This window comes from Falco rusticolus, chromosome 11 (genome assembly GCF_015220075.1).
Source record: "Falco rusticolus isolate bFalRus1 chromosome 11, bFalRus1.pri, whole genome shotgun sequence".
NCBI classification, from domain to species: Eukaryota; Metazoa; Chordata; class Aves; order Falconiformes; family Falconidae; genus Falco; species Falco rusticolus.
This window is the reverse complement of record NC_051197.1, coordinates 6,150,174-6,170,400: the sequence shown is the minus strand read 5'-3', so window position 1 is coordinate 6,170,400 and position 20,227 is coordinate 6,150,174. Positions and strand designations below refer to the sequence as shown.

At 51.5% G+C, this 20,227-nt stretch overlaps 3 protein-coding genes across 3 annotated transcripts; all 3 read right to left on the bottom strand.

Moving 5' to 3' along the window:
- Positions 1-248: 248 nt before the first annotated feature.
- On the bottom strand, positions 249-10,387 carry TTC4 (tetratricopeptide repeat domain 4). The gene is made up of 10 exons (XM_037404150.1): positions 10,263-10,387; positions 10,074-10,191; positions 9,759-9,920; positions 6,755-6,832; positions 5,802-5,926; positions 5,423-5,509; positions 4,308-4,522; positions 3,051-3,132; positions 1,891-1,973; positions 249-939 (listed from the first exon to the last, which is right to left on the bottom strand). Exons 1-10 carry the CDS (start codon positions 10,332-10,334, stop codon positions 840-842), a joined length of 1,122 nt encoding a protein of 373 aa, XP_037260047.1. The 5' UTR covers positions 10,335-10,387; the 3' UTR covers positions 249-839.
- A 1,601-nt stretch (positions 10,388-11,988) lies between these two features.
- PARS2 (prolyl-tRNA synthetase 2, mitochondrial) lies at positions 11,989-13,520 on the bottom strand. The gene has a single exon (XM_037404709.1). It carries the CDS (start codon positions 13,402-13,404, stop codon positions 11,995-11,997), a length of 1,410 nt encoding a protein of 469 aa, XP_037260606.1. The 5' UTR covers positions 13,405-13,520; the 3' UTR covers positions 11,989-11,994.
- A 1,380-nt stretch (positions 13,521-14,900) lies between these two features.
- TTC22 (tetratricopeptide repeat domain 22) lies at positions 14,901-17,848 on the bottom strand. The gene is given in 4 exon segments (XM_037404381.1): positions 14,901-15,241; positions 15,789-15,879; positions 16,986-17,139; positions 17,691-17,848. Coding segments are annotated over 4 exon segments (744 nt in total).
- Between the last annotated feature and the right edge of the window lie 2,379 nt (positions 17,849-20,227).

Genomic DNA, 20,227 nt, shown 5'->3' with positions numbered 1-20,227 from the left:
TGTCTAAAACTGCAGCATAGCTCTGCAGTCACGGAGAGATTGCAGAAGAGAAAGAAATGAGAGATTTAGAATTACTTTTAATTAAGTGCTGAAAGCTAATACAGAAGTCCAGAAGACCCTGTATGTTGACTGTACTGGTTAGTGTAATGGATAAGGTTGTTATGTTTGGGTTTAGAATTACTGTTTGTCATTCCCTTGTAGTATTTCATGAGGTGAGAAAAATTATTGTCTCATTTATTAGGCAGAAGTCAGTCTACTTAAAATAGACATGTTTATTTCCAGGTTGTATAGGATAATCAGTAAAGGTAGCAAAAAGGGTCAGTAAAACATACTGCTCTGAACAAAGAGCTCTGCTTTACCCTGGCCAGCAGCAGAGCCAAGTGGTGAAAAAAGAGCAGCTGCTTAATCCCAGGCAGGAATCTGACTGCATCCATCCTGCTGCAACAGGCAGGTATCTCCCCAGACCACTGCTGTTAAACCCCAGCAACTACAGCCCACCTCCAAGGAAATCAGTGATTTTTCACAGGTAAGTACATTCCCAGCTGCTGCTGCTTCAACTGCAGCCAGTCTTTGGCACTGCTTCAGGTTTATTTCAAAACCACATGCAGCCTATCATAGAGGAGACCTTCTGCAAGCCAGCTGGATTTCTTTTTAAACAAATAATCTCCTCTTGTAAACCCTTCATTCTCCTATGCTGCCTTCCTGGAAGTTTCCCCATGTGCCAGGATTATTTCTCCCCTGAAGTGTGCAAGGTATTTTTGTTCAAGCAGAAGTTTGCAGTCTGTAGCTGAGATAACCAGCAGCCTCTTGCACAGGATTCCTCGTTTGGTTTTTGCTCATTATAGTCGATGCACTTTCTTGCCAGAGAAGTACTTCTTAGAGAAAGGAGAAGACTTTACAAATGCCAAAACTGTTGGAGTCCCAGCTTTTACAAAATACCTGCAAAGATTAAAAGGAATCCTTTGGCTTCCCTGTAGCTGGTCAAGTGTCATGCAAAGTGAGTGACTTCTGCCCAGCTCCACAGAGACTGACTGACCTCCCAGAGGCCAGTGACAAGCTTTTTTGCTGATTAGCAGAGCCTTTTGGAGCCAGGGCTACACACATCCGAAGAGGAGCGTTTTATGAATCAACTCTTCTCCCAACAGCTACTTCTAATTAAAACAGCTGTTATTCTCCCTCTGGAAGGAGGTTTCTTTTGCAACTGCCCTTACAGCCTGAAATCTGAGGGCTTATGCACGCTGCTGAGTTTTATGGAGTGACAGTTCAGACACAGCCCGCAGCAGTGGACCTAGAGCTCTGCCCCCACTGTCACAGACCAAGCCACCAGCACTGTGCAGCAGGCTTTCTCCAGCTAGCTACAACATGGTGCAAGTGAACAGCACAGGCTTTACAGTAACATTTTGGCTTCACAAACAGCAAATTCTTCTCTCTAAATAACTGCACAACACTTTAAAGTCAGTTTCAGAGTGAAACTATGCTGCATGCTGTGTTGGGGGCTGCTCATGCGGCATTATTAACAGTGAGAGCATTGTTAACCTTCAACATGCTTGCTTTATATGCTGCTGCTTTTTTTAAAAAAAAAAAGTAGTACTGTGTAGATGGGATCTGAAACAGCCCTTTTGTGCTGCTGTTTGTGTGTAGCCCAACTCCCCTCCCCATCTCCATCCAGTCTTGGAAAGAGTTATTCATTTTTTTGGGGAAAAAAATACATGTCACTAAAACCAGGCACAAAATCCATGCAGTCTGACTGCTTTACACCTTCAAGAGTTAGGACTATTAAACCAGAGAAGAGTTAGGACTATGAAATCAGAAAACAAACTGCACTTAAAGCCCAAAGCCCATACTTTTTGCCTTCGTGTTCTCTCTGGACATGAACAGGTATAGCCTTACCTTTCGTGCTGCAGCACTTGTAGCAACGTGTGTTCTGGGTTCAGCTGGTACATTGCTGCTCTTTCTTCATCTTCAAAATAGAGCTGAAAAAAATTCTGGAGGGTTATTAAACACCTAAAAGGTACATGAAAGCCAACTACTGAGCTGTTGAAAGCCCCGTAACAGCACACTATATATCAACTAGGCGTTTATCAAACTTCTGTAGCTTGACCCGACTGTGTCAGCTGCTAGCTTCAGCAATGTAGAAACTGTTTTGTGTAAATTCCAAGTTTGTCCCTGTACAAACCAGCTTAGCTTCTCATGTCAGTGGCAGCAGGAAGGCAAAATACACTGGCTGCTCTTCTGCCTTACAGAGAAGCAATCCAAATCTACAGGCTGCTTTTTACGAGGTGAAACGCAGTAATGGTATCAGCTAAACTGAGTTGGTTTAAAGATACCTGAACAAAACAGAGTAGATCTAACAGATTCATATCCAGCAACTGTGTTAGACTGTACATACACACAGAGCTATAATCTCAGTTTTTAATCTGGTAAAGTACACAGCCACTGTCCTTTTGGACCTATCTTCTCACTGCACTAAGGGTTGTGCTGTCACCTGGCACATGCGACACTGAAGTGGAAAATGAAAAATAAACATCTATATCCCTCCACGTACAATTTCTGAAAAATTCTCAACCTACTGCAGCCACAGCCAACTTGCATCCCACCTTCGCTAAAGCCTTAACGGACATATATTGTCTTGATGGGATTAGGTGCTTAAGTACCTCCAGTAAGTTCTGAAAATCACCTATTTTTTAGTAATGTTTTCTCGTTCGTATTGAGCAACTTCACAATGCAGTTAAAAAAGCAGGCAGCCTACCAGCTTGATGGTCTAAATCTCAATTACCATTACAAAGATGAGAATCTAAGCTATATCTATAAATACCTGCTATCAGATACAACGTAAGTGGAAGACAAAAGAACTTTCATTTCATTAATGAATTCTGTGTCCATGTCAGCACATCTGGAAAATGTTTGAGTTTATTAGTGAATGTAGCTCTCCAGATCCTTATTTCACATCCAAGTATGGTAAACAGGTAACGATGCCATTGCTTGCATACACTCACTCAAGAAAAAAACCCACAACAACCCTGAAATAGAAGGAAAGTCAAACTTCTCACCTCAAGATCACAGGGAAGGTATTTTCTTTCTAAGTCCCAAGGAGGTAACTCAGCAAACATCACCATTAAATGATCAATAAACCTAAAAGCCAAAATACACTCAGTTAGCTTACACAAAGTGTTCAGTTTCAATAATTCGTACAGTTGCATTTGAACGATGGTAAAAATACATCAGCAAATTAGCCAACAGACTTAAAAATAAGTTTTGATCACTAATAGCTTCTTTCTTTCAAACTCATTGCTTTCGCAATCAGACCAAGGCCCTGTTGTAGCTCATGCTATTGGTTTCAAACTTCAGCAGTGCAACAGCAGATTAACTTTTCATTTTCACACTGAAAAAGATGTCAAAATAAACACCCTACATATTGTCTAAAATTTTGCTTCTGCACAGTCCCATTAGCACTACACTTCACCAGATCAGAGTGCTGAGAATATGCTTGTGTGTCAGAGCCTTGATTATTTTGGTACCTCAGGAGTGTTGGTGGCCAGCCTGTTCTAAGAACCCTCCTTTGGTCATGAAAAGGCGTAGTGAACACTATCTCATAAGAACCACAATCTGCTTGTGCTGTGATTTTCAGTCTTAAACTTATTAGCAGGTCTGAGAAACAGGTATCTCCACACAAAAAAACCCTTACAAATTCCAAGTTTGTTCAACATTACAAGAACGGAAACTGTAGTTAACATCAAGAAAAGTGGAATCCCCACCTCGCCAGACACTTGCTTATAGTCTGACAAGTCTGCAGCACTTCAGTCCGGCCTGCTGTAAGCCCTAAGGAAACCTATGGGGTCACTGGTGGTTACGAGAGGTCTCTTTTGGGAGCTTATTATAATTTTTAAGTTTAATCTTCTCTCTGAGACCATATATTTCGAGGGTTTCAAAACAGCACCTTAATGAACCTCCAAAATCTATGCATGCAGAATAGGTCCCAGGTATTGCTGGCTACTGGTCTAAGCTTGCACTGCAAGCCCCTTTAATCACACTGGCTGAATATGATGTGTTTCTCTGTGCTATAAATTTATGTAACATCAAAATTTTGGCCCTCATATTTTAAAGCAGCATTCGCAAATCACAGAACAATTTAGGTTGGAAAGGACGTCAGGAGGTCATTTAGTGCAACCTCCTGCGCAAAAGCAGGGTCAGCTATAAGATGACAAATCTGCAACTACTTCATTAGCATGGAAGTGCTTCACTTGCTGTCTGTTCTCATCTACTCAAGCATCTCCCTTATGCAAGAATTCTGCTGACACTGCATTTACCTGGAGTTCTCATGAAAAGCCACAATGAAATCTGTTTGCTCGTGCTCAGGGTACAGAAAGAGGACAGGCCAGTTCAAGTTACCATCAGCATCTAAGTGCACCTTTGCCTCTGTGGCATTGTCAGAGTGGAAACCATCTAAAGATATCTCAGCCAAGCCACCTGATATTTCCTCTTCTTCATTTGAAGGCTTGAGAGCCAGCTTGATATTTCTTTCCTGGAGGAGAGGAAGAAAAAAAACCCCAAAGAAACCAAAAAATAAACAGGCATGGTGGGGAGAATAAGAGCAAAAAATTAGCAGTTAGTAAAAGGTCAAATAGTGTCATTCTTATTAATGAATCAGATCTTAAATATGCCATCAAAAGCCTTCCTGCAGTATCAGGTTCAGGTGACTTGTCTAGCCAGTAGAATCCAGAACCTCAGTCAGACACCCAGACTCCTCATAAAATGGTTGAGGAGAGACGGGAAACCAGTGGAGCCTGCATGCTGAGAGAAGAGACTGCGAGCATGCGGGGAAAGGGATGCATCTGAAATCCAGTTCTTTGGGACCTAGCAGGCATAACTTCAGGGTGCAACTATGTGCACCAGTTCCTGAGAACATTCACTTTTTCAGAGAACTGAAGAAAGCTCACTCTTGTTCTTCGGAAAGACAATGGCAGAAGAGGAGATCCGACTTTACTTAATAGCCCAACATATTTTAATGTAGCCCAAACATTTGCCAAAGAAGGAGAGGATCCAGGATTGATTCCCTTCTCTACCCTACTGGGTGGTGTCCTTCTATCCTTCCACTGAAGTAATGCCCATCGGCAGCAAAGAAAGCAATGTTCACTGGGCCAGTGTGATGCTACAGCCCAGCAGCCAGAGCACTCTCTTGGATGCTGAGTCCTTCTCCTAACTCTGGGTTTGTATTTTGCATTGGTTGTTACCTGGAATATGCAAACCTGGGAGCTGGGGCTAGAGCCATGCAGATAAGGAGAACCATGATTTTAAGTCAGTATTTTGGCTCTAGCCCTCAAAAGCCTGCATATGAGAACAACCTCTGAGACAGAAACTAGAAAGCTCTTAAAAAACACCACCAAAATAAACCACACAAAACCAAACCCCCTCACTGACCTACCTTTATTGCTGCAAGCAGAATTTCCTTTTGACACTGTTCCTTCTTCTCCATCACCTTTGCTTTCCTTGCATCCCGCTCCTCAGCTCGCTACATGTAAGAAAAGGTTGCACCATGGTCACACACAGCAAGTCAATGCCCACCACTGCTCTACCCTGCCAGCGAGTGGAGAAATCAGTTCAGATCTCCAGAAGGGTCCCTCCAGCCTTTTCCCCTACACATCAACAACACACATGACACAGAACCACCACTCAGTTCTGTTTAGGGATATTCTACTACACAGAAACTTGCACGGAGCACTCTTCAACCAAGGATCCCGAAGTGCTTCTTGACACAAAGCAGGCAACAAGCATTGCAGATGCTAGAATGCCTTCATATTTACCTTTAATTTGTCAGCTTTAGCTCTCACTTCCACAAGCTTTTTCTCTTTTGAATCTATTTGCAAGCCCTCCTCACACCATGCTATTGCTTCTGAGAAATTCTTTAGCTCCATGTGACAGAGAGCTCCTGGAAGGATTAAGATTTTAAGTTTCTAGTATTAGAGTCAGGATACAACTACTGCACAAGGTGGTGGTTATAAAGACAGAATTAGCCCTACTGCTTTCAAGAGGCACACACACAGGCACAAGCTATTGTCTGGCATGGTCACATTCATTTGTAGACTTCCAGCAGGTCAGCTGAGAATAAAATCTAAAATATTTCAGCAGTTCTTGTATCATTTGCTCATCTAGTCACAGAAATCAGCAGAATGATGCTAGAAGTGCCTGTTACAAGCAAAAATTTATCATTATAATTACCATTTCAGTACTTGTCTTGTAAGGAAAAATAAAGCGGTGAGTTTCATGGAGTGAGAAATGCTGGGGGGAAAAAAAACCAAAAACAACAACCCCCAAAAACCAGTACTGTGGAAAATAGCAAAAGTTATGCTGCTCTGTACAGAAACCGGTCCTATGCCTCTTTGACAGATACAGAACCTGAGGAACAAAGAGCAAGAGGATAGTGTTTTGACTGAAAATCCAAAGGAAAATGCAGAGCTCTGTTTTGGGAAGAAACAGCAATAACAAAACAAGGGAAAAGAACTCTTACAGTAACGGCTTTACTTTTCTGAAACAAATGTTGCCCAAAACCAAAAGTATGATGCCACTCACATTAATTTAAGGTTTATAAACACTGTTATTTAACACACAGAAATATCCAGCGAAACAAAGCAACATCTAACAACAGTCTGTTCCAGGGCCTGTAACAATAACAGCAGAAGTAAAGCTAACATGTGCAAAGCTGTTTTGAAACAATGTTCCTTGTATTCCATACAGTAACATGTGCTTTAACTCTCACCTCTTACGATTGCTTTGAGATGAGTGGGCTTTAGCTTTTTTGCTTGGATGGCATCATTGAGGGCAGAACGGTAGTTACCTATAAAGCAAGCAGAACTGCTCAGAACCTTTCACTTACATTTAAAATCCAACCAGACCCCAAGGTGACAAAACAGCTTACATGGAGACTCTATAATTCACTGTTTCTACGGTCACTGTGAGGCAAGTGGAGGAAGAAAGGGCAAACTAAGAGCAAGAAGTGAAAGGACAGGAATCAACCATACAGGAGAGTAACATGACTGTGAGCAAACCATCTCCCAGCTGCAAAACACAAAGGCATTAAAAGGCCAAGAACAACCCCCCTGCTGTGCAGGTGCTGTTGGTGGAATGGGTGGTAGCTTGAGGAGGACATGGCCAGGAAAGTGATAAAATGTGTTGCTTCAACAGATTTTTGAGCTCAGGGCATCCCCCTGTACTTCCAGTCACACTATGAATTTGTTCAGCATCAGCCCTACCAAAGGGAGTGCGATACCGGACCTGTTGGTCACCAAGGCAAGTGCGCTAATTGGTGACGTGGATTGGAGGCAGCCTGGGCTGCAGTATTCATGCACTGGTGGAGTTTGCAGTCCTGAGGAATATGGGTCAGGCAAAGAGTGAATTCAGGACCCTGAATTTTAGGAAAGCAAAATTCCAGTTTTTCAAGGAGTTAGTCAATAGGATCCCCTGGGAAACTGACCGCAGTGACAACAGTGCAAAACAGAGCTGGCAGATCTTTAAGGATGCTTTCCATAAGCACAAGAGCTCTCGGTCCCCAGGTGTAAGAAATCAGGAAAGGAAGGCAAAAGACTGGCATGGATGAGTTGAGACCTGCTGGTCAAACTAAAGGGCAAGAAGAAAATGCACAGGCAGTGGAAGCAGGGACAGGATCCTGGGAAGAGTATAGGGATGCTACCTGATTGTGTGGAGATGGGGTCAGGAAGGCCTAGGCACGTATGGAGCTGAACTTGGCAAGGGATGCAAAGAAAACTAACAAGAGGGGCTTCTACAGGTATGTCAGCCAGAAAAGGAAGGTCAGGGAAAGTGTACTGCCCTCCTACCCCGCCATGAGCAAGACTGACAAACTGGTAACAACAGATGAGGAGAAGGCTAAGGTACAACACAACTTTTTTGCCTCAGTCTCCACTGGCAATCTCTCTTCCCACACCTCTCGAGTGGATGGACCGCAAAGCAGGGACTGGGGGAGCAAAGTCCCTCCCACTGTAAGAGAAGATCATATTTGTGACCACTTGAGGAACATGAACATACGTAAGTCTATGGGACCTTGCATCCCAGAGTCCCGAAGGAATTGGCTGACATAGCTGCCAAGCCACTCTCCATGGTATTTGAAAAGTCATGGCAGTCAGGTGAAGTCCCTGGTGAAAAAGGGAAACATTGTACTCATCTTTAAAAAGGGTAGAAAGGAGGACCCTGGAAACTTCTGCCCTGTCAGCCTCACCTCTGTGTCTAGGAAGATCATGGAACAGATCCTCCTAGAAGCTACGCTAAGATATATGGAGGATGGGGAGGTGATTCAAGACAGCCAGCATATATTCATCAAGGGCAAGTCCTGCCTGAGCAGCCTAGTGGCCTTCTATGATGGAGTAACTACATCAGTGGACAAGGGAAGAGCTATGGATGGCACCTATCTGAACTTCTGACACGGCATCTATCGTGGCTTTTAACACAGTACCCGACAACATCCTTCTCCCTAAACTGGAGAGATACAGATTTGGTGGGTGGACTATTCAGTGGATGAGGAACTGGTTGGATGGACACATCCCGATGGTAGTGGTCAATAGCTCAGTGTCCACTGTTTGATATCTTCATCAGTGGCACAGACAGTGGGATCGAGTGCACCCTCAGCAAGTTCATAGACGACACCAAGCTGAGTGGTGCAGCTGACACACGCCTCAGGGACCTAGACAAGCTCCAGAAGTGGGCCCGTGTGAACCTCATAATGATCAAGAAGGCCAAGGCCAGGGTCCTGCACCTGGTTAGGGTCAACCCCTAATATCAGTACAGGCTGGGAGATGAAGGGACTGAGAGCAGCCCTGCCGAGAAGGGCTTGGGGGTACTGGTGGATGAAAAGCTGGATGAGCAATGTGTGCTCGCAGCCCAGAAGGCCAATTGTATCCCGGGCTGCATCAAAAGCAGCGTGGCCAGCAGGGCGAGGGAGATGATTCTGCCCCTCTGCTCCGCTCTGGCCAGACTCCACCTGGAGCGCTGCATCCAGTCTGGAGCACTCAGCACAGGAAAGACACTGACCTGTTGGAGCAGGCCCAGACGAGGCCACAAAAATGATCAGGGGGCCACAGTACTTCTCCTGTGAGAAAAGGCTGAGAGTTGCGGTTATTTAGCCTGGAGAAGAGAAGGCATTGGGGAGACCTTACCGCAGCCCTTCAGCTTAAAGGAAGCTTATAAGAAAGATGGGGACAAACTTTTTATCAGGGCCTGTTGTGATAGAACAAACCATTGTTTTAAACTAAAAGAGGGTAGATTTAGACTAGATACAAATTTTTTTACAATGAGGGTGGTGAAACACTGGCACAGGTTGCCCAGAGAGGTGGTAGATGTTCCAACCTTGGAAACATTCAAGGCCAGGTTGGATGGGGCTCTGAGCAACCTGATCTAGTTGAAGATGTCCCTGCTCATTACAGGGGGGTTGCGTTAGATGGCCTTCAAAGGTCCCTTTAACCCAAACTATTCTGTGATTCTAAAAAAAAAGTTTTGCCCTCTTCTGGAGCCAAGGCTTGAGCAGCAGGTAACAAGTGCAGCGAACAAACCACAAACCCTGTGTGCAGCCCTGCTCTGAAGTGAGCCAGGCCTTCAGAGTTCAAGGTGTCTTTTTCTCATGCATAAGCCATTAGTATGCTGTATCACAAAAAAAGTTAAGAAAAAGAAAACCCAAAACGGGGAGAAAAAGCAATTCTGGGTGGCAGAGCCCCCCTTCCCAGCTCTGTCTGAGGCAGGATGGTGCAGGTTGTTACCCAGGTAGAAATGTGCAGCCCCTCGGTTTGTGTGCAGCACGGCATTCAGCTCTGGGTCCTCACACTTCTTCTTCAGCCCCTCGGTGTAGGCGATGACGGCTCTCCTGTAGTCCCTCTCCCTGAAGTACTCGTTCCCTTCGTTTTTGTACATCCTGGCCAGCTCTGCAGGGGACGGAAAGGGAGGACAGGGCATGAGCGGGAGGGGGGGGGGGGGGCACAGCTCCCCGGTGCCCCACGGCCACCTCAAGCTCTCTCCCCGGCCGGGCCGGGGGGCGCAACCCGGCAGCCCCCCCCCGCCCAGCCCCGGCTGCCCACCTGCGGGGCCCTGATCCTCGTCGAAGAGGAGGGACTGCAGACAGGCCAGCTCCGGCTGCCGCGCCGCGTCGATCTCTGCCGGGCACCGCTTCATGAACATGGGGATGGCCTCCAGCTCCTGCGGGGGAGCACACACCCTCCTCAGCCCTGCCCGCCCGGCCCCCCGCACCCCCGGCCCCGCCGCCTCACCTGCTCCCACGTGTCGGGCTGGAGAGCGCCCCGGTACCTCGGCGTTCCGCCGCCCGGCCCGGCCTCCGCCATGCCGCCCCGCCGGTCTTCCTCCCGACCGCCCCGCCTCAGGCCCGGCCCCAGCGCCCCCAGGCCCGGCCCCAGCGCCCCAGGCCCGGCCCCCGCCTCAGGCCCGGCCCCAGCGCTCCCAGGCCCGGCCCCCCCCCTCAGGCCCGGCCCCACCGCTCCCAGGCCCGGCCCCCGCCTCAGGCCCGGCCCCACCGCTCCCAGGCCCGGCCCCCGCGCCCCCAGGCCCGGCCCCCGCCTCAGGCCCGGCCCCAGCGCTCCCAGGCCCGGCCCCAGCGCTCCCAGGCCCGGCCCCAGCGCTCCCAGGCCCGGCCCCAGCGCTCCCAGGCCCGGCCCCACCGCCCCCAGGCCCGGCCCCAGCGCTCCCAGGCCCGGCCCCAGCGCTCCCAGGCCCGGCCCCACCGCCCCCAGGCCCGGCCCCAGAGCTCCCAGGCCCGGCCCCCGCCTCAGGCCCGGCCCCAGCGCCCCCAGGCCCGCTTTCCGCCTCAGGTTTCAGCCTCAGGTTTTGGTGGCACATGGGGATGGCAAATGGGACTGATCCTGCCTGGGACGGGGAGAAAGACTAGGTGGCCTCCTCTGGTCCAGGAGCATGTGGTGAGCGTGGGTCTGCCACAGAGCCCTACACGACTGGCACCACTGCTGCTCGTGTTCGCCTCTCGGACCCAGGAGCTGGCACAGGGCTGGGCGACACCCTCCAAGGAGCTCCCTGTCCAGGGGACGCTTGTAGGGCGATGGCACCTGTCAGTGCCGCTGGGAAAGCGGCAAGCTGTTCCTCACAGGAGCCCCGGGCCCAGCCCGATGACCCCACACTGCAGCGGCACGTACAGGTAGGATGCCACCACCCTGTGGGGCAGGGTTACTTACAGCTTATAAGCAACAACATGGCCTGGACATTTTCACACCCAGGCTTTGCAGGTCCCCAGATTTCATGTTTCCTTGTTAAGTATTTTGCAAAGATTTTCTACCGCTCTGAGGCTGTGTCCCCAAAACCTGCGTCGCCACCCAAGGCCAGCAGATCCAGGCATCTCACCAGCTGCAGGAAGGGGGGGAGGGTGCCCAACACCATTCTTCACCTCAGTTCCTGTAGATTTGCAGCACTGTGGCATTTTCAAGGTGAGCAAGGCTCTAGAGTTCAACATTTTGCTTTAATTAAGATGAACCTCTACCACGGAGCTTGGGTGTCTCCAAAGAGAAGATGCAAATAGAGAAAAGGCGCCTTCCTTTCTCTCCCTCTTAAAATTCCTCATGCTGAGAACTTAGCACCTGAAAAGGCTGAGGGAAGCCCTCCCATCCCTGCTCCTGCAGCCTAAGCTGTTGCATGTGCTTGACATAGACTGTCGCCAGCCTGTCTGCCCAAACTGGGCCATGAGGGGCTGATCCTGCCAGCGCTCCCACAGCTGCACGAGGCCACACATGCTGGTAAAAGCTGCTTGTAGGGGCTGGTAGCCAGAGGGATAAGAAGCCCCAGCTCTGTGGGAGAATGTGGACTGACCCCAGGTCAACCCCAGCACCCAGCGTGGTTGCAAGATACTGTGGCCAGCTCTGACATGAGCTGGATTCAGCTCCACTGACCCAGAACCGTTGCTGACAACCTGCACACCCTTGAAAAGGAACCAGGGCTGTTCAGATTAGTGCAGCAATCATGAGAGACTCAGAGATGGCAATTTTAAAGGACTTGCACTTTACTCAGCAACTCAATGACACCTTCCTTGGTGAGGAACAAAACCTCACTGGTGTTCTGATTCCAAACCTCAAAGACCGGGGGGTCCTCGCAAACCCTCTTCCCAGCTATGACCACATAGGGATAACCCAGCTTGTTGGCGTCCTTTAGCCTTTTGCCAATGGTCAGCTGTGTCCTATCATCCAGCACTGAGTCGCCAGTGAGGTGGGGCAGCACTTCAGCGAGGTCTTCGTACAGCTGCTCGAGCAGCATGGCTCCCTCCTCCTCTTCCTCGCTGCCTCTCTTAGGGGGAATGAAGCAGAGCTGGTAGGGTGTTATGAGGCTCGGCCAGCGGATGCTGTCGTCTGTAGAGAGCACCTCGATGGAGGCCGCCAGGATGCGAGTGACACCCAGGCCATAGCAACCCATTTCTGCCAGCTGGAGTTTGTTTTGTGGGGAGTAGAAGACAGCGTTGGAGACTGAGGAGTACTTGGTGCCCAGATAAAACGTATGCCCCACTTCGATCCCTCTGGTCTGGGTGAGTTTTTCCCCACATGTGGGGCAAGACGTTTGCTCCTTGTTTAACGTTTCCACATTGGCTGCAAAATGTCCGTCAGGGCACAGCACCAGCCTGTCCTCACCGATGTCTGCCGGAAGCTGGAACTCGTGGGACACGGTGCCGCCAATGCTGCCCGTGGCTGCCTGCACTTTGACAAAGGGAAGGCCCAGGCGGTCGAAGAGGCTGCAGTAGGCGTCACACACCAGGTCATAGGTGTGCTGAGCTGCCTCTTTGGAGGCATCGAAGGTGTACATGTCCTTCATGTAAAACTCCCGGCTGCGCAGCAAGCCGAAGCGGGGCTTGGGCTCATCCCGAAACTTCCTGGTTACCTGGTAGAGACGCAGTGGGAGCTGCTTGTAGGACAGGTTGCTCTGAGCAGCCACCAGCTCCGTCACCGCCTCCTCGTGCGTCGGGCCCAGGCAGTAGCCCTTGCCATGCCTGTCCACCAGCCGGAAGAGCTCCGGTCCCATCTGCTCCCAGCGGCCGCTAGCTCGCCACAGCTCCGCCGAGCTCAGGCTGGGCACGTTCAGCTTCTGCCCCCCCACGGCCTGCATCTCCTCATCCATCACCTTGATGAGCTTCTCCATGGCGCGGACGGTGGGCGGCAGGTAGCAGTAGCAGCCGGGGCTGGCGGGGTGAATGAGCCCCGCTTGCAGCATCAGCTTCTGGCTCCGGCAGGTGGGCTCCCCGGGCCTGCCGTCCCACCCCGCCTCGCCGCCCGCCTGCAGGTTGCGGGGCTGGAACAGCTGCGAGAACAGCAGCCGCCTCGCCCTGCCCGAGGCGCCGTGCCGCAGCCTGCAGCCCTGCCGCCGGGCCCTCAGCGCCGGGAGCCCCCACCTCCGCAGCAGGGCCTCCATGGCGGTGCCGAGAGGGGGCCCGGGGCCCGCGGCGGGGCGGCGCAGGGGGGGAGCGCTGCCTGCGAGACGGGGGCTGCCCCTGCCCACCCGCGGCCGGCGGGGTGCGCCCACCCCCTGCGCGGGGCGGCCCCGGCGCCCCACGCGCGCCCTGCCCGCGCGCCCGGCCGTGCACGCCCCGGGACCTCACGGGGACCCCGCACACCGGCACCGCCGCGCGCCACCACGCGCACGCCCCGCCCCGCCGCCACCAGCCAATAGAAACCACCGCCTCCTGTCACGTGCGGGACCTCCCCCGCCGCCCGCCGGAAGCCGGAAGTTGGTGCGGCGTGGCGCCGCCCGCGGGCGGGGCAGGCCGCGGCTCTATGGTTCCGCCGGCGGGGCAGCGCGGCCTGGTAGCAGCGGGGCCTGGCAGTAGCGGGGGCGTCGACGGGTTCCCGACTCGGGGCACCCGTGGGTGTGCTAGGCTCCAGCGGGTGGACGCGTGAGAGCGGGTGGGTGCCTGCGGGCGGGGCAGGGAGCGGGGCACACCGCTGGGCCCGCAGGCTGGTCCTGTCCCCGCGCTGCGGCCCTCTGCAGAGCGGCCCGTCGCGCACCGGTTGCCCGCAGTTCCCCTTGTTTGTACATTTCGGTACGCAAAAGCATCAGCCCCCTTGGTTACCAGCTGCATAATTCCCTCATCACTTAATATTGTTTGTCTGAATTCCTGTTTGTCAAGTAACCCTCTCGCGGCTCACGTTACGTGCTCAGGCTCAGCTGCTTCTTGAGTCAGGGGGTGTCTTGAGTCGGGGGTCACAATCTCCCCCTGCCAGAATTACCTTTCCCCTAATTGGTGCCGCTTGTGGTGAACGGCCCCTTCAGCTCGTGGTGGGGCTTTTCAACAAAGAACCTGCTGCTGCTAAAGGAAACGCTTAGCAGGACATACAGAAATGCTTGTATCTTGAATTAACCATCAACAACTCATTCGTTCTTAAAAACTACTAACAATGCATCCAATTTTATTAATCACTTGCTATCAGGCTGGTCCAGTGGGATGCCACCTGCTGCAGTATTGCCAAAATCCAGCAGCCCTGCAGCAAGGGCAGGAGCAGCAGCCCTTTGCCTCACGGCGCTGCCAGCCTGGTGCTGGGGACGTGTTAGAAGCAGGGGACACCCCAGGCTCTCTGACACCTACCCAGGATGGGGGCTGGAGGTTCACAGGGACCTGAGCAGGCAGCTGGGCACAGGCAGGGGATGGCGGTGGGTGGCCACCAGTGCCAGGGACAGCAGCTCTACAGGGCTAACACCACAAGGGATTTGTCTCTTGCTTTTTTAATTAACAAGGTTTTAGAAAACTGAAAAGGTCCTGACAGCTCGTGAGACAGCCAGCCACTCCGCAGCACCTGCTGCCACCCCGGTGGCTCAGAGGGACAGTGACTGTTCATTCATCCTGCCCTTGGAAGAATCGACCTTCATAATCTCAAACAACAGTTTTACCAGCTCTGTCCTCCCCTGGGTGATCATGGCTGGATCACCTCCGGTGGGCGGTTGCAACAGACCGTCCTCAGCTCCTGCTGCAGGTGCTACCATGGGAATTTCTCCTCATCTTTCTTAACCCACCGCTCCACCTCCTGCATCAGCATTTCTGTCTTCAGCTTCATCTGACCAAAGAGCATAAGCAGTGGCTTCAGGAGGCACTGCAGGCTTTTGGTAGAGCCTGCATTTTTCAGTCTGATGGCCCGCTTGAAGCACTTGATGCTAGTGGAAGCACTCGATGGTGTTTCCTGGCTTTTAAGCCATAGGCATTTGCCACTGAAGAGCTGCAGTTCAGGAACGGTATCGCCCAAGTCAAACTCCATGGCTTTGTCCAGGAGTTTCATCTGCTAGGAAGTTCTTGCACAGCATCCACCCTCATGTAATAGTAAGAAATAGTAAATAGAGATGGGGCAGGACAAAATGGGGCTGTCAGGAGAAAAGAGCCCAACAGCTGCCTCCGAGGATGACATTCCCCATTGGGCTTTGTGGAGGGGAATAATGGAGGGGAGTGTGGCTGACATGTCTCAGCACCTTGTCCATAGCACCCACATGGGGATGGATTCCTGCTTCCATTCTTGTTTCTAGTGCCTCCTGGTAGCTCTTCACTCCTGTAAACTCTCAGAATTCCCTCCTAGCCAAGGCTGATGTGAACTGCAGCAACTCCCCTGTTCCCTGTTCCTGCTTTCAGCCCTGCTGCACCCCCTCATCTCCCTTGCATGTAATTAGAGCTGAGCCCAACAGGAGGGAGAGGCAGCTGAGGGCCAGTGCCCTCAGTCTTTGTGGTCTGACTTTAGGGCTGAGAGTTAATGAAAACATGGGGATGCTGCAAGGAGCTCCCTGGGATCTCAGGGGTATGATGTACCCATCCTCACCTGGTCCATGTCCAGGTTTGTCCTTAGGTACAGACAAACCTTGAGGACCAAGATCTTGTTCCAGATCTTGCAGACGCATCTTCATGTAGATCTAGAGACCAGAAGAAACTCATCAGCTTGTGCCCAGTTGCAGATTGATGATGATGAAATGATATGAGTACAAACCACTGGCATGCATCAGGTCAGCTCCTTGGCTGTGCCAAGCCAGGCCAGCTTGCCCAGCACCAGCATCCCAGTCTCCAAAGTGGGACCTCAGGCTGGCTCATGGAAAAGTGGTGCAAGCCACTGAGATGTTGCTTGTCCTCTTGACTTGGGCTGTGAATTTGGTTCTTGGTGATCATGGGGTCCTCGAAAGCAACCAGCCCATCCGCTCCCCCTTCCAGGCTCAGTCTCAGGACATGGGGGCAGCATGGCCTAACGTGTTCAGAGGTTGAACCGCTTGGCCGTAGGAGTGTGCCTGAAGAAGGGCTGAGAAATCAAAAGCCTTTTTCTTATGTCATTTCAGTTTCCTCCAGTCTAATCTGGCAGACAGACACCACCTGGCACCCAGTGACCACCTCCACACTGCACTTTTCAGCATCCTACCTCGAGCTCAAAGGAAGTTAAACATCTCTGAAGAGCAGTTGTAAGCACATACTGAAGTACTCCACTAGAGGAGGAAATTTCATTTCACTGAGCCTCATTTTATGAGGAGTTAAATAATCCTGTTTAAATATACGGAAGTAAGAATAAGTCCTTGTTTTATTTAAAAATGGGATTTGGGGTAAGTCTTCATGATTCTTCTTTAATGGGAAATACTCATTAATGTACACTCATGTTTACAGGGGGCTGGAAATGGGCAGAATCAAGGGATTAAAGAGCACATTTTCAATGCTCCTGAGCGATTTAGGAGCATTAAAGTCATTAAATGGTTCAGCCAGTTCTGCAAGGTGACTCAGCATCCTGTGAAAGGTTGCCCAGAGGGACCTGGGGAAGTCCCTCAGCACCTCAGTGCTGGAGCCGGATTTCCTGGCTGCCAGGTAGCAACTTCACTCTCAGACCAGCCTCCACTGTTTTTTTTCAGGCAGTTACTTCTCCCTGTGTGTCTCTCACCACAATTAAACAAACGATGCAAACGCTGTCTGGGAGAAGCGCTGTGACTGTCTCGGAGGCTGGAGGAGTAGGACAGGTCACTGCAGGAGGGGGACCTGCCCATGCCTGTGCCTGGGTGCAGTATGCCTGGCAGAGCTGTGGGTTCTGCAGGACCTCCAGTGCCATGTGGCACATCCCTTTGGCCATCTCCTGCTTGCCCAGGAAGTGGGAGATATTTGCCAGGTGGTTCAGGACAGCAGGGTTGTCTTTCACTGTTTCTGTTGCCTGTTTGAGCCAGAGAAGTGAAACACGTTTCCATTAGTGACTTATTGCCTGCTGTGCTGATCAAAGGGACAAAACCATCTTGGATTGATTCACTGGGGCAAATTAACTGGGAGGGTTTAAGGCTAGACAAGAGACATGGTTTGAGGGGAAAGCTGATATCTCATATTAAATCAGCAGACAGGACTGAATGTGGGGCTAAGCTCAGGGGTTATGTGCCTGAAAGCCTGTCTGTGTTCCTTATTTTTTCCAGCTGTGCCAGGGGAATCTAATAAAGGTACTGCTGTCCCTGCAGTCTTTCACCAGACTGTTCGCCTGATGCTTTGCTGGAGGCTGCTTTACGCCATCAGGGCCAAACACGTGGCCTGAGCGGGGTGTGTCCTGCATATGCCAGGACCGAGGGTCTTGGCTCTCTTCTAGGGCCTCCTCTCTTTGCCCTGGGGGATTTCCAGGACCAAAAATGCTGAGCATGGGGGGAAGATGAATGAAGGACCAAGCAAGCAATGACAGCTGCCTCAAATCAGTCCCCGGCATGGCAGCGCTGGGGATAGCCCCTTGCCAAAGCGATTTAGAAGGTCAGTCTCAGAGAAGCCACAGTCCTAGATCCCCGTTGGGGTGGTGGGAAATGTTTCTTTCAGCAGCATCCCCAGGTAGCACCAGGCCAGGGCTAAGGAGGAGAAGTCAGGGCAGGTGGGAGACCAAGTCATTCAGTGGCCGAATTTGGATTTGCAGTTTGGGCTTGGGATCTTGGCACAGAGAGGTGGCACACTTCGTCTGACCCTGGCCATGCTCTTGCACAGCTTGTAGGGTCCGTGAGCCCATGGTGCTGGCTCACACACTTGGCTGACTAACTTTCCTGAGTACTTTCATTCCCTGCGGTGATGTTACTGTAACTGCACCACTGCAGGACAATGTTTTTATGCCCAGTGAAGTGAAAGTTGCAGGGCTTAGATTCATCCCTCGGGAAGTTACTGGGGGATATAAAATTACTGCACACGCCCTGCACCCTGGCATCTCCGTTACAACCAGGATCCCTGCCTTGACCCTGCTGTCTACCAGCCCTAACTGCTGCCAGGAGGGGACATTCCCTGGGCAACCGGGATGCTGGGTGCCACAGCGATGGCTGCCATGGCAAGGACTGCCACCATCCCTACAGCACTCAGGGACTAGAGCTGCCAGTGTGGGGCTGCAGGTGCTCCCTAGGGACATGGGCAGCCAGGTGAGGCCTCTGGCCAGCCTTGCCCCGATGTGTGGGGAGAGCTGGGCTTAGCGGTGTAGCTCTCCTCACCTCCCAGATTGTCTGTGCCTACTGGGAAGCAGCTTCTTGCATGGGGACTTTTTGCCCATGATGGTCCAGGACACCCAGGTCAGGCTGGGAGCACTCCAGGGTGGAACTGGCATCCCTGGTGGTGCAGCGGGTGCCCAGGGTGGGGATGCATTAGGCTCCAGGGGAACCGATGGATGAGTGGATGAATGGGTGGATGGATGGGCAGCTCTCCAATGTTGTGCAGCTCTTTTTATGAGCAAACTGAAACATAACATCTTTTCTTCTGCACAGTATGCAGTGGGGTTCTACAGGTTCCTACAGGGTCCTACAACGCAAAGCCTGCTGAGAAACCAGCCAACTTCCATTCTGGTCATCCACCAAGAGATTCAACAGAAAGTCCTACCGCTTCTTTACTGTGAACGAAGTGAGTGAACGGGCACAGCAGTGAGAGGGATGCGGGAACGGTCAGGCTCTGAGCTTCCTCCATGACCATTCCCAATGCATTACTGGCACCCCTGGGAGAGGACAAAAGTCTTTGGAGCCAAAGCAAGGGCAGGCAGTCCTCCTGAGCTTCAGGCAGCTGGTGAGTCTTCCGAATAGAGCAGCCCTTGGCAGAAATCCCACATCGGGTGGCTGGCTGTGATAGAAGGGCAGACTGACCTCAGGGGGTGCTTTTCTCTCCCCAGTGATTATCAAGGAAACTTGGGTGACTTGGCCAGACACCCATCTTTTATAGAGGAGGTAAGTCCTTCTCTGGGTGCTGCTGTTCTTGCCCAGAACAGGTTACTGAAGAGTGAATGGTGAATAAAGGCCCATGGCACCATGTCCTGCCAGGTCATGGGAAAGGTGCCCCCTGTGCACAGCAGCACCTGAGCACCTGCCGCTGAGCACGCACTGCCCCGAGGCGGCTGAGCTTGGCTGGTGCTCAGCAGAGGGGCAGGAGCTCAGCAACAACCACGTTATCTGCCTGCATCCTCAGGCCTTTGCCCTTTTCAAGGGATGCTCAGACAACCCTTCCTATTAGTTTTGCTCTGCATCAGCTGCAAGCAAGTGGATGCACTTCATGGATGAGGGCTGCTGGGTTTGAGTCCTTTCAGGTGCGAGGAGCTCCTTGTATCCTCCCGGGAAGTCATATTCTGCTGCTTGAAAGCCAGTTTTTACTTTAGCAGCATCAGCAGCACGTTGCAGAAGCAGTGCAGGTAGGAGCCCTTCCCTTAATACCCATTCGTGGAGCTGTATTCATCTTGGCAGCTTCCCCACGGAGAACCAGAACAAAGCCTAAAGGGCTCAAAGCAGACAGGGAAAGCTTTAGTCTGAAACAGTCCACCTTGGCTAGGGATGAGGAGCAGGCTTCCACATGGCTTCTCTCCTTTATCCAGCCGAGTGGGGAACAGGCAACTTGACAGAGGTCAAACATGAAGATATCTTCGTAATTGCTGGGGAACTGGACAGTTTGCATTTCAGTGGGGAGGCTGTGACACGGCAGCCCTTCACTACAGCTAGCAGTGGGTGACTGGTGAGCATGCTCAAGCCTGCAGAGCTCATCGAGTTCTTTATAGACCGCTGCGATGAGAAGAACTGCTTGTCCGGGCTAACACCGATTAGTGTCTCTTCTCCTCCCTCCCCTGCAATATAGGCTTGGTTTGGTTAAGACAAACTAAATACTGTTGTACCAGTCACCAAGGTGAGCAGCATGAGGCGGTGGAGTGCTCCAGCGCAGCGCACCGGGGGTTTCCCAAACTGGGGGAACCTCAGGGGAGCAGAGAGACCCACCAGGAGCCCTCAGCTCATGCAACGGTGGCTGACAAGCCACTGACAA

Coding starts and splice junctions, on each gene's coding strand:
- TTC4 (XM_037404150.1), bottom strand. CDS start 10,334: ATGGCGGAGGCCGGGCCGGGCGGCGGAACGCCGAGGTACCGGGGCGCT. Junction 6,833..9,758: donor GGCTGCACATTTCTACCTGG/GTAACAACCTGC, acceptor CTTGCTTTATAG/GTAACTACCGTTCTGCCCTC. Junction 5,510..5,801: donor CTAAAGCTGACAAATTAAAG/GTAAATATGAAG, acceptor TCTTACATGTAG/CGAGCTGAGGAGCGGGATGC.
- PARS2 (XM_037404709.1), bottom strand. CDS start 13,404: ATGGAGGCCCTGCTGCGGAGGTGGGGGCTCCCGGCGCTGAGGGCCCGG.